The sequence below is a fragment of the Hyperolius riggenbachi genome, chromosome 3, assembly GCF_040937935.1.
Source record: "Hyperolius riggenbachi isolate aHypRig1 chromosome 3, aHypRig1.pri, whole genome shotgun sequence".
Lineage (NCBI taxonomy): Eukaryota > Metazoa > Chordata > Amphibia > Anura > Hyperoliidae > Hyperolius > Hyperolius riggenbachi.
The window spans coordinates 216,372,661-216,385,825 of record NC_090648.1 but is presented as its reverse complement, the minus strand read 5'-3'; the positions used below and the strand labels follow the sequence as shown (position 1 = coordinate 216,385,825).

The following is a 13,165-nucleotide window of genomic DNA, read 5'->3' as shown; positions in this document are numbered from 1 at the left end:
TCAGGGGAGTCAGAACGCAAGATTTGCGGATCCCACATCGCCTTCGGTTGTGGAATGTCGAGGACAGGAAAATTGCATTAACATTAACATTGTTCTTAAAGTTGCATCGTTTAGGAACTTTCCCCATAGCAAGTTCATAAATGGAAGATCTTAAAAGATTACTGGGGGAAAAAGATCTGTTTTTATTTGACGAGGGAACCCATATATCTTTGGCAAAAATATCACATTCATTTTGATCATAATTTGCAGGAACACCTGAGACAAAGGCATCAGATCGCACAGATTCAAACTCCACACAAGCAGTTGCCATGGGAAACAGACTTTCAGAATTCACACATTCCGTTGTTTTGGGGAATGAACCACACTCAAAACTTTCTTGCTTCACCTCAGGGAAATTGGAAGAATCGCCCGCTGACAATGTGTCCATACGGGGGTTAACTGATTGGTGTGTATGTAAAACCAACACACACAAGCAATAGAACACAGCAGTACATGCATCCAGCTACATTTGAAATTGGTCAGCAGGTGCTCGTCAGCCAATCAGGATGCACTGTCATACACCCTTTACCTGCCATACCACATCTAGCAGCCATTAGCATTCAGGTGGGAGGCTTCAGTTGGACGCCATCGCAAGATTGCAGGTAAAGGGTGTATGACAGTGCATCCTGATTGGCTGACGAGCACCTGCTGACCAATTTCAAATGTAGCTGGATGCATGTACTGCTGTGTTCTATTGCTTGTGTGTGTTGGATTTAGCATTCAGTATGGAGGCAGTGTTGGAGAGGTTTTCTGGATGTGAGAGGTCCAGAGCCTGGGTGTGAGAGGTCCAGGCCCACCTGCACTCCCCTCCAGGTATCGCGTGTTGGCCTTGGGGCCCCGGCCAGTGAGAGGGGCCCGGGGCCCCTGGCCATCATGTGAACCAATCGTGTGTTTTTTGGTGTGTATGTAACTCAGATAAGATTGTTTGCCACACACACATCACCGGGTTCACCAAATGTTCCTAACATTCACCAGATTCAATCAAGGTGCGCATTGAGTCAATACAGGCATTTAAACACACCTCATGCTTTCCAAAATAGAAATCACAAAACTACTTCCAATCAGTGTCAAACTCTCCAATCAGAGCCCCGATTTCCCAGGAAGCAAATGGAGGCTCCCACAAACTTATATCCACATAACACTGATACGGATTGGGGTCAGGAACATAAAGAGAATCTTTTACACCTTTAACCAGCTGAGCGGTCTGGACGAGCTCAGCTCGTCCAACACCGCCAGCGGCTGCCGCTCAGGCCCTGCTGGGCCGATTTTAACAAAATAAAAAGCAGCACACGCAGCCGGCACTTTGCCAGCCGCGTGTGCTGCCTGATCGCCGCCGCTCTGCGGCGATTCGCCGCGAGCAGCGGCGAAAGAGGGCCCCCCTAGCCGCCTGAGCCCAGCGTAGCCGGAACAAAAAGTTCCGGCCAGCGCTAAGGGCTGGATCGGAGGCGGCTGACGTCAGGACGTCGGCTGACGTCGATGACGTCACTCCGCTCGTCGCTATGGCGACGATATAAGCAAAACAAGGAAGGCCGCTCATTGCGGCCTTCCTTGTTTATTCTGGGCGCCGGAGGCGATCGGAAGATCGCCTCCGGAGCGCCCTCTAGTGGGCTTTCATGCAGCCAACTTTCAGTTGGCTGCATGAAATAGTTTTTTTTTAATTTAAAAAAAACCCTCCCGCAGCCACCCTGGCGATTTAATCAGAACGCCAGGGTGGTTAATATAGCAAATGACACTGCTTATATCACATTCAGATGTGTTGGTAAATTCAGGCTGAAAAATTCCACCAGATTTTACTGGAGCAAACTTTTCACTTGTAACAGCTGCAGGAAGCGTCTCTTTCAGGTGAGTACATTTCCTAGACTTTTTCTTTTTAGTCTTTACAGCTTTCGATTGCTGCTGGCCAGAAGAAAAAGAACCTTTGGAACTTTCTCTTGTGAACTGAATAGTTCTGCAGGAAATTACTGAATCAACAGATTGAGCTATCAACTCATTAGAATATGGTAATGACTGAGTGGTACTGCATGAACCAATTGGATCACCAGTTTGCACAGTAGGAAAAAACTAATTGAAATAACGTGGCATAGGCATTTCAAGTTTACAAGAAAATAAATGAGCAAGAAATCTGCAAGGGTTATGTATCAGATTCCAGTGTCTAGCCCATTTATCAGCCCACACAAACAAATCCCCTTGGAGAAGATTGCAAGCAATCTGAACACCCCAAGTGGAAATTTCAGTGGCCTGAAATTCAGGATTCGCCAGGAATCTCAAACACTCTGATATAAACTCATCTCTGGTTTCGCAGTTCAGCGTCTTAAATCTTTTAAAAGTCCAAAATCGAGTCAGCACCGCCTTCAGTAGAAAAATAGCTCTTTTATTAGTTAAAAAGCATGATGTCAAAGCAGCAGCGACAGCTCCGCTGTTTCGGGCATGCAGCCCTTTTTCAAGCCAAAAGCAAGGATCATCACACTAACAGACATTACAAATCACCTTATATAGCACACAAGTTAATGAGCTCACCTGTGACCGACCAATCGGAGAGAGGCAGAGGCCGGCGGACCTGATGGGGAACTAATCCCTTAGTATGCAAAACGGAGTGCTCAGTACCCTCCCCCAGACGTAAGCAATCTCCCACCCAATCAGCGGGGAAATATGGTTGCCACGCGAGGAGATGCTCAGGGCATCAGAACATGGCCGCCCCCTCTGCCGGCGTCCACAGCGTCATAGAAGACGCAACATAAGTCACATGGGGTCAGTCCTCCAATAGTACGAGCGCTCCGCTCTCCAATGCGGAAGCAGCTCGCCTTAGTGGAAAGGGACGTCACTGATTACGTCTGGGCGATCCGCCCTCGCTATCATGTGACTCCCACATGTAAACAATATCACCATGGTAACCCCAAGCAAAGGACAGTACCTGTATGGCCAATAGAGCGGCCTAGCCATGACGCCCCCAGTCTCCCCCCGCACAGCAATCCATCGCTAGCCCTGGATAATTTAAGCTTGCCAGTCTCCGCCAAACTCCTCCTCGTCGGTCCAATGAATCTATAAATAGATAAAAAACACACAAGATTAATATGCAAAATATCTCCCACAAAGAAAAAATACAATGCAACTCTAAATACACCCCGACAGCTCATATTCCTTATTAAGCCCCCCTCTACCAAAAGTTCCCAATCTCCTAATCCACATCGCCTCCTTTCTCAACAATATTTTATGGCGGTCTCCCCTCTTAACACTGAAAGGGACATTATCAATAACCTGGACTCTCAGTTGCGAGACAGTATGTCTGCAATCTTTAAAGTGGCATGCCACTGCATGATCAGAGCTCTCACCCCTGATCGCAGATTTGTGCGATGAAATGCGGTCTCGAAGTGGCTGTGTGGTTTTGCCCACGTAACCTAGACCACATGGGCACTTAATCAGGTAAACTACAAATGCTGACTCACAATTAAAGTACCCTCTAATGTGGAAACTCTTACCACTAGATGGATGTGTGAACTTATCTCCCCTTGTCACACAGCCACACATGTGGCAGTGCAAACAAGGGAATGTACCATTCCTGGGCACACCTACCCTCTCAACCGCAGACGTGTGTACCACCTTGTCTCTAATCCTAGGCGGCCGTCGAAAAGACATCAGTGGCGGATACCTGAATTCCTGTACTGTAGGGAAAGATTCTCTAAGTATCTTCCAGTGTCTATTAATAACCCTAGTTATCTGTTGACTCTGGCTGTTGTAAGTACTAACAAAGGCTATTCTTGGCTCCTTAGATCTACTCCTGGCTCTAGTTCTAGCCTTGTTCTCTAATAGTTTATTAGGATACCCCCTCTTCTTAAATTTATCCCTTATCTGTTCCAGTCTACCTTCACGTTTTTCGGGATCCGCCACCAATCTCTCAACCCGCATTAGCTGTCCGGTCGGGATGTTATTCCTAATATGTTGCGGATGAAAACTCTGAAACTCTAATATAGAGTTTCGATCTGTGGGTTTAGTGTACAGGTCAGTGAGCAATTTGTCACCCACCCTGTACACCCAAGTATCAAGGAAAGAGACACCCGTGGCATCCACATGTGCGGTCAAGACTATCTGGGGACATTTATCTTTAAGTTGGACAATAAATTGTTCCAGGGACGAACGTGGCCCCGCCCATATGCAAAATATGTCATCGATAAATCTCCACCAGCATTTCGCATGCTGGTGGAACAAGGGATTAGTATAAACGAAGCTCTCCTCGTATTGTCCCATAAATAAATTTGCATAGGACGGGGCCACGTTCGAACCCATCGCAGTTCCTCTACGCTGCGCATAGAAGTCCCCATCATAGTAGAAGTAATTCTCTCGCAATACTATCTGTAGCAGCGAGACGACAAACTTCCTCTGTTCACTTGTCAAATCTGCATGTAGCATTAAAAACCACTCTATAGCCTCCACACCTCCATCATGTGGGATGGAGGTGTAGAGGCTTTCAACATCCAGAGTAACCAAGACACACTCTGCACTCAATGCACCTAGATCATTCAATTTGTCAATAAACATTTTAGTGTCTCTCAAATAAGAATCCAATGAAAGGACTAACGGTTGTAGAATCTTGTCAATAAATTGTGCCAAAGGGACAAACACTGAATTTACACCCGACACTATGGGCCTACCAGGTGGCGCCTCCAAACTCTTATGTATTTTAGGAAGGGTGTATAGCATAGGGGTTACAGGATGATCTTTCACTAAGAATTTTGCACATTCCTCATCAATAATTCTACGCTGTAAAGCCTCATCAACTACTTGCTTAATCAGTCCCTGTATCCTAAATAGGGGGTCAATACTTAATTTCTCATATACGCCATCCTGCGCCAATTGTTGTAAAATTTCTTGGCGATAATAGTCACTGTCCAACACCACCACTGCTCCTCCCTTATCTGCAGGGCGAACAATAATCTGTTCGTTATTTTGTAAGGACTTAAGTGCCTCCCTTTCTCCTTTAGTGAGATTGGACATGATCTTTGGTGGATGTCTATTAAGATCTTCTTCCAACTGATTCAGGTCCTGCTTGACTTTAGAGATGAACAATTCAATTGCTGGATGGCTTGGAGGTGTGAAAGAACTTTTATTCCGTAATCCCAACGGTTTTAGAGACAATTCAGTTATCTCCTCCGACGTATGTGTTCCTGGCCACCTCGGTACACACGTAAAGAACTGCTTCAGCTTAATAGATCTAAAAAAGCAAAACAAGTCCAAGTCCAATTGGAAGAAATCTGGACCTTTTGTTGGACAGAAGCCCAGTCCATGGTTCAGTACTCTCGTCTCATCAGCGGTAAGTGTATAACGTGATAGATTGACAACTAGTTGGCTTTGGGGTTCTTCTGACGTAGATTCATTTTTCCTAATGGATTCTTGTTCTTCAGAGGTTTGTCTTTGCTTTTGTTTTTTCCACTGGTATCTCCTACCTCCTCTCCTTCTGTGTCTTGAGATGACTGGGAAGTGGTGTCCCTGGGGGTCACTAAAAAATCTGAGGAGCCACTCTCTCCATCCCCCTGTGGTTTTGGCTTCTTACCCCTTTTAAACGGAGGATTACGTCCTCTTCTTCTGGGGTTATAGCCTTCTCTCTGCCAGGTATAAACATACCCACTTGAATAGTCCATCAAGTCACGGTGGAATTTAGCTCTTTTTGTATCCTCCACTCCTGTACGATATTTCTCCATTTTGGTCTCAAGGTCATCAAAATATGCCTGTCCAGTAGCAGGTGAAAGTAGTCTGTTAAGCTCTTTAACAATCGTCTCGATTTTCAGATCCACTTTAGGGATTTCTTCTTGTATGCGGGCCAAGAAATTTTACAACAATTGGCGCAGGATGGCGTATATGAGAAATTAAGTATTGACCCCCTATTTAGGATACAGGGACGGATTAAGCAAGTAGTTGATGAGGCTTTACAGCGTAGAATTATTGATGAGGAATGTGCAAAATTCTTAGTGAAAGATCATCCTGTAACCCCTATGCTATACACCCTTCCTAAAATACATAAGAGTTTGGAGGCGCCACCTGGTAGGCCCATAGTGTCGGGTGTAAATTCAGTGTTTGTCCCTTTGGCACAATTTATTGACAAGATTCTACAACCGTTAGTCCTTTCATTGGATTCTTATTTGAGAGACACTAAAATGTTTATTGACAAATTGAATGATCTAGGTGCATTGAGTGCAGAGTGTGTCTTGGTTACTCTGGATGTTGAAAGCCTCTACACCTCCATCCCACATGATGGAGGTGTGGAGGCTATAGAGTGGTTTTTAATGCTACATGCAGATTTGACAAGTGAACAGAGGAAGTTTGTCGTCTCGCTGCTACAGATAGTATTGCGAGAGAATTACTTCTACTATGATGGGGACTTCTATGCGCAGCGTAGAGGAACTGCGATGGGTTCGAACGTGGCCCCGTCCTATGCAAATTTATTTATGGGACAATACGAGGAGAGCTTCGTTTATACTAATCCCTTGTTCCACCAGCATGCGAAATGCTGGTGGAGATTTATCGATGACATATTTTGCATATGGGCGGGGCCACGTTCGTCCCTGGAACAATTTATTGTCCAACTTAAAGATAAATGTCCCCAGATAGTCTTGACCGCACATGTGGATGCCACGGGTGTCTCTTTCCTTGATACTTGGGTGTACAGGGTGGGTGACAAATTGCTCACTGACCTGTACACTAAACCCACAGATCGAAACTCTATATTAGAGTTTCAGAGTTTTCATCCGCAACATATTAGGAATAACATCCCGACCGGACAGCTAATGCGGGTTGAGAGATTGGTGGCGGATCCCGAAAAACGTGAAGGTAGACTGGAACAGATGAGGGATAAATTTAAGAAGAGGGGGTATCCTAATAAACTATTAGAGAACAAGGCTAGAACTAGAGCCAGGAGTAGATCTAAGGAGCCAAGAATAGCCTTTGTTAGTACTTACAACAGCCAGAGTCAACAGATAACTAGGGTTATTAATAGACACTGGAAGATACTTAGAGAATCTTTCCCTACAGTACAGGAATTCAGGTATCCGCCACTGATGTCTTTTCGACGGCCGCCTAGGATTAGAGACAAGGTGGTACACACGTCTGCGGTTGAGAGAGTAGGTGTGCCCAGGAATGGTACATTCCCTTGTTTGCACTGCCACATGTGTGGCTGTGTGACAAGGGGAGATAAGTTCACACATCCATCTAGTGGTAAGAGTTTCCACATTAGAGGGTACTTTAATTGTGAGTCAGCATTTGTAGTTTACCTGATTAAGTGCCCATGTGGTCTAGGTTACGTGGGCAAAACCACACAGCCACTTCGAGACCGCATTTCATCGCACAAATCTGCGATCAGGGGTGAGAGCTCTGATCATGCAGTGGCATGCCACTTTAAAGATTGCAGACATACTGTCTCGCAACTGAGAGTCCAGGTTATTGATAATGTCCCTTTCAGTGTTAAGAGGGGAGACCGCCATAAAATATTGTTGAGAAAGGAGGCGATGTGGATTAGGAGATTGGGAACTTTTGGTAGAGGGGGGCTTAATAAGGAATATGAGCTGTCGGGGTGTATTTAGAGTTGCATTGTATTTTTTCTTTGTGGGAGATATTTTGCATATTAATCTTGTGTGTTTTTTATCTATTTATAGATTCATTGGACCGACGAGGAGGAGTTTGGCGGAGACTGGCAAGCTTAAATTATCCAGGGCTAGCGATGGATTGCTGTGCGGGGGGAGACTGGGGGCGTCATGGCTAGGCCGCTCTATTGGCCATACAGGTACTGTCCTTTGCTTGGGGTTACCATGGTGATATTGTTTACATGTGGGAGTCACATGATAGCGAGGGCGGATCGCCCAGACGTAATCAGTGACGTCCCTTTCCACTAAGGCGAGCTGCTTCCGCATTGGAGAGCGGAGCGCTCGTACTATTGGAGGACTGACCCCATGTGACTTATGTTGCGTCTTCTATGACGCTGTGGACGCCGCCAGAGGGGGCGGCCATGTTCTGATGCCCTGAGCATCTCCTCGCGTGGCAACCATATTTCCCCGCTGATTGGGTGGGAGATTGCTTACGTCTGGGGGAGGGTACTGAGCACTCCGTTTTGCATACTAAGGGATTAGTTCCCCATCAGGTCCGCCGGCCTCTGCCTCTCTCCGATTGGTCGGTCACAGGTGAGCTCATTAACTTGTGTGCTATATAAGGTGATTTTTAATGTCTGTTAGTGTGATGATCCTTGCTTTTGGCTTGAAAAAGGGCTGCATGCCCGAAACAGCGGAGCTGTCGCTGCTGCTTTGACATCATGCTTTTTAACTAATAAAAGAGCTATTTTTCTACTGAAGGCGGTGCTGACTCGATTTTGGACTTTGGATGTATGCTTGGTCTGATGTGCACAGACCATAGAAGTCACAGCACGCCTGCTTTATTCCCCCATTGGTGCTTGCCACACACTGTGGATGTTAAATCTTTTAAAGACACAAGAACCATAATGCATAAAATCGTAGAAATTTCCTCTACACTGGGAATTTCGGTTGGGCTCATCATAATGTAATGATCTGGGGGCGATTTCAAGTCAGTGCACACCATGTGCGCTGAAGCAGAAGGAAATCGCCACATTCACAGAGGCAGAGCACCCAGTATATATTTGTAGAGGAGAATTCCAACCAGCAAATGGAGCTGTGGAGTACAGAGAAATAAGTCCCCTGTACAGCCACAGATGCCAGATTGAAATTGCATGATTAAGCAAGACTGGGCAACAAAGTAGCAACCCAGAAGAAAGCAAGAACAGAGACAGACTATGTGAATGTCTACCAATCTAGTCACCACCCAGCGACGGTAGACATATCATATCAGAACAGACCAGAATGAGAAAGCTAATCGCAAGAGAGGCGATTGCTATCAGCAACACAAGACTGAGCAAAGACAGAGCATGAATTGAGTAAGGAAGACACAGCAAATAACTACAATCTGAACGCCAAGGAAAATCACAAATGAACTGGCTAAACGTGGTCACCGCACGTTATGCGCAACAGTGACAAGCGCGTTAATAGTATTGTCACCGCACGTTAAGCGCAACAGTAACAAAACGTACCAACCCTGACTAAAACGGAGAACAAAGACAAACAGATAACGGGAACGCTTACTAATTGGTTATCTCACACCAGACAACAGCAAGCGTTCGTTCCAGGCAAGGTAGACTGCAGGAGTAACCAGTAGCAACCGCAGCTAAGGTTATACTCCAAGATTCAGACAAAGGAGATCCACCGCCTCTAACGCTAGGGCGAATGCGATCTAGGAACAGGACAGGACGATTTACTATCTGCCACCGCAGGAGACAGTACAATCGCAAGAACAGGATAAGACAAAACAAGACTTAGGCAGTACAAATAATATACAACCTGACTGCACTAGGAGGAGTGCAAAATGCACTCCCCAAGAATTAACTACACTACAACATTCGCAATAAGGAAGAAAGAGGCTGAGGCTCTAAAGTCAGTCTTCACCAAACAAAACCTATGACGAGCAAGGAATTCTGGGAGGAGGTGACATTTATACTGGAAACCTTCAAGGGAAGCAGACAAGCAGATTGCAAGATAAGTAGATGCAAATCAGTCAGCCTTGCAAACTGACAAAAAGGCCTCTTTTCCCTGGACTGAACTATGCAACCTGCATAGGAAACAAAACAGTCCAGAGAATCAAGGCCAGCAGAGCGGATTCTGACAAAACCGTAACCTAACCTGAAACTTTTCTCACCTTAACAGATAAACCAACACTTGACCCTAACCTGACCTTTACAGTCCCCAATACCATCACATGCATCTTTTCTACCTCTAACCATCCCTGACCCTCCTGACCCCTGAAAATATTGGTTGTCACATATGACTATGAAAATGCAAGTTGAGGGTACCAAAATGAAGTATGCATCCAAATCATTCAGTGGGGAAGTTAAGCTCTATGCTAATATAAAAGAATATACAGTACAGTATACAAAGCGGACAATAATCTAAAACTTAGAACAGGTACTGATGTTAGAATTGAATTTAGTTGCCTTGTGCTCACGAGTCAATACATATGTGTCCTAAATGTGGGCAAGGGTATATGTTTACATCTACATTGCAGGAAGGCAGGAGGAGAATGGTGCCGATTGCAGCTCTGTAATGATGGAGTCACTCTGACAGGAAAAAAAATGGCAGCTCCCCAATAGAAGCTACCATGCTTTTTACAAGGAAGCCCAGGTCAAAGAAAGAAGTGAATTGCATATGTTTAGTTCATAAAGGCTTTGATTGACTAAGCATTACAGCATGTGGTAAAGCACAAAATAACTGATTTACCAAACGTTTTGTGAAACATCAATTCATGGCTACGCTACCACAACACAAATTTCTGACTAGTGAGGTAAATTACCAACTAGTCAGGAAAATACCTCATAAATGTACATTCAATCACAAAGAATGGAGTATGTGGTAAAACAAGTCAGATGTTAGGGATTTTACCTCCAGCCTGGAGCTTTCGGTAAGATAACAAACAGCCATTCAGTAGGTAATAGAAAGGAGGAAACAGAGCAGAGAAAAGGTGAAAACTAAATAAGCTATTCAGGAAAATAAGAAAGTTAATCATAAAACATATCTCCCTAATTTCAAAATATTATGTTATAATTAAAACTAGTTACTAACAAGATACTAATAGTTTTGAGCTGATCCAAATTTTATATTAACTTTATGCACCTTGTACTTGTGCTCTACTTGTCAGTGTAATAGTAAAAAAAAAAATTCTGCAATAATCCATCAAATACTGAATGCAATACCAGATGATTCCTTAAAATACCAAATGAAATACCAAATAGGTAAAAAAAAATCTTGTGAATTGTGAAAATGTGAATTGTCATGTAGTTTTTCTGTAAATTAGTGAATCTTAGTGAATGCATGAGGTAAATTGCTGAACATGAAACTTTTACCGCACAGGTCTTAGTGAATTGAAGCCAAATCCTTCCAAGCTGACCAAAAAACAGGCAATAGGCACTTCCTGTTATTTCAGCAATAGGGGCCAAATATCCCATCTATGCCCACAGCAGGCAGTCGTTTGACAATCTCTCTGTTGGGGAAAGACTCACGGGACTGGTTTGAACCCTTCTGTAATCACTGTAATTTTCCCAGCAGTCCTGCTATGCTGACATGTTGATTTGCACAGCTATCTCCACAAAACAAGTCCTCAATAATGACAGTTTATATATTTATATACCTTATTTAGGGCCATGCCACACAAGCAACTACCCAACTACATTTACAAACATTTTAATTGTATTGCTACTGATAGCAACTAGTCTCTACCCTTAGCAACTAGTCACTAGTGCTAGCAACTAGTTGGTATTAGTTTCTAGTGATTCCAAGGAGGAGCTCCAAATATCACATATTTCATTTGCAATATTTATTTTTCCAAAATTAGATCAATGCAATATTTTAAAAAAGCAGCAGAGACAACCATACAATCTCAGGAAAAAAATATGTAAGTATATAAATACTTCTACTTACATAACATATGTATTGCACTGTCCACATTTTTATATAGTAAATAAAGAGAAAACAGTTTCAGGCATTTTCCATTTTTACTGGCTGAAGCCAATCCTGATGTCAATTCCTCCCTTACTCTTTTTATTTCTCAGAGAAACTGCACTGTCATATCTAGCTTGCTTTGCAAACATGTATGAGCACAGCATAGAGCGTATTTCAGCAGCTCACTGAACTGCCATCAGCCAATCAGTGAGGAGCAGGAATGTGGGAGGGGAGATAACAAGCTTCCCTCTTGTTGGCAATGTACAAAATAGAGCGAGGCTCTATTTATGATAGACTGGAATGTTTGCAATGCAGGGTCAGGTTGCAGGCTGCATAATAAACACACAGCAGTGGGTAAATGGAATTTGATTTTGTGGCTGACAATCCTGCTTTAAGGATCTGTTCTTAGTACAAACATTTTTTTGAAAAAATAAAGTATGCATCTCCTAGTACATAGTACTTTATTAGTCAACGAAAACACATCAACATCCTGTTAGCCACTCCACTATGCGGAGTGGAATTATATTATTGAGAAATATGTTCAATATGCCAGGCAATCTGATGAGGATTTATATAGCTTGCACCTGAATGATCAGCACTGCTGGCACTGTGATGGCCCAACACATTTCTTGGATTGCCGCTAGACTAACAAATTATCTATTTCTGAAATTTCAATCAAATAGTCCTCTTCTGAGCAATCCTCTTACCTCTCAGCGACTCCAATTCTGGAATGCAAGGCTGTAATTAGCCAATGCGCTGTAAGGCTTAACAAGCATGAGAGCGCCACATGCACCTACACCTAGTAAGGGAAGCAATGCGGATGCCAGCTATGTGGCAGAATGGCATAGCGAGATCTTTCAGGTGTAAGGAGATAAAGCAGATGAGTTACCTGGAGTGTCGCAGAAAATATGGATGACGGCAAATCTCACATCTGCTGCACCCCAAGTATGCTGGATATCTATAAATACTATAATGGCCGCTACCAACGGGATAAGCCACGGCAAGGAATCACAGAGCAGCCAGGAAGTTAACATAGTGTGACAGAGAAAAACAATTTTCTTACATTGTGAAACTTACACATGTATCCAGTAAGATTGGAAAGTAAAGAGCTCCCCTGAGAATGGAGATAAGCAGAAAAGAAAGCGTGCGTTGTTCAGGGAGAGAGAGGTAGCGACAATGGCACTCACATTTATTACATACTGTCATAAAAGTGGAGGCAGGTCAGACAGTATGTCACCTTTATTATAGCTCAGATATGTTCATATCCTAGTCCTTCACGTTTTGTAACACATTATGCCCCCGTTTCTAAGACTGGACATCCCTGGGGCACAAGGATCAGAAGGCAGACAGCTTTGAGAAGAGAATTTCAGTCAAATCAGAATACTGAGGGATGTGTTTTGCAAATCACTGGAAACTGAAGACTTTTTCTTATACGTACAGTTATGTGTCATCTGGCTGATACAAGATGACCATCCTATTGTCTGAGCTTTTGGGACAGAATCTCAATGTCTGTTCATTACTTAAAATCATCTCTAACGGGGCCCTAACTATGAGGTTTGCCAGAAACTTGTGTTACCTGATCAACCTTA

General features: G+C 43.8%; 1 protein-coding gene across 6 annotated transcripts in view; it reads right to left on the bottom strand.

The window, feature by feature from the left end:
- LINGO1 (leucine rich repeat and Ig domain containing 1) overlaps window positions 1-13,165 on the bottom strand; it is a 560,070-nt gene that overhangs the window by 216,396 nt on the left and 330,509 nt on the right. The window contains exon 1 of one of the 6 annotated variants that reach the window (XM_068275715.1): window positions 2,951-2,994. The exons of the other annotated variants lie outside the window; for them this stretch is intronic. Coding sequence (XP_068131816.1) covers window positions 2,951-2,979 — 29 coding nt within the window. The 5' untranslated portion in view covers window positions 2,980-2,994. Of the gene's footprint in view, window positions 1-2,950; window positions 2,995-13,165 lie in introns of those variants that run through there. 6 annotated transcript variants of the gene reach the window in all.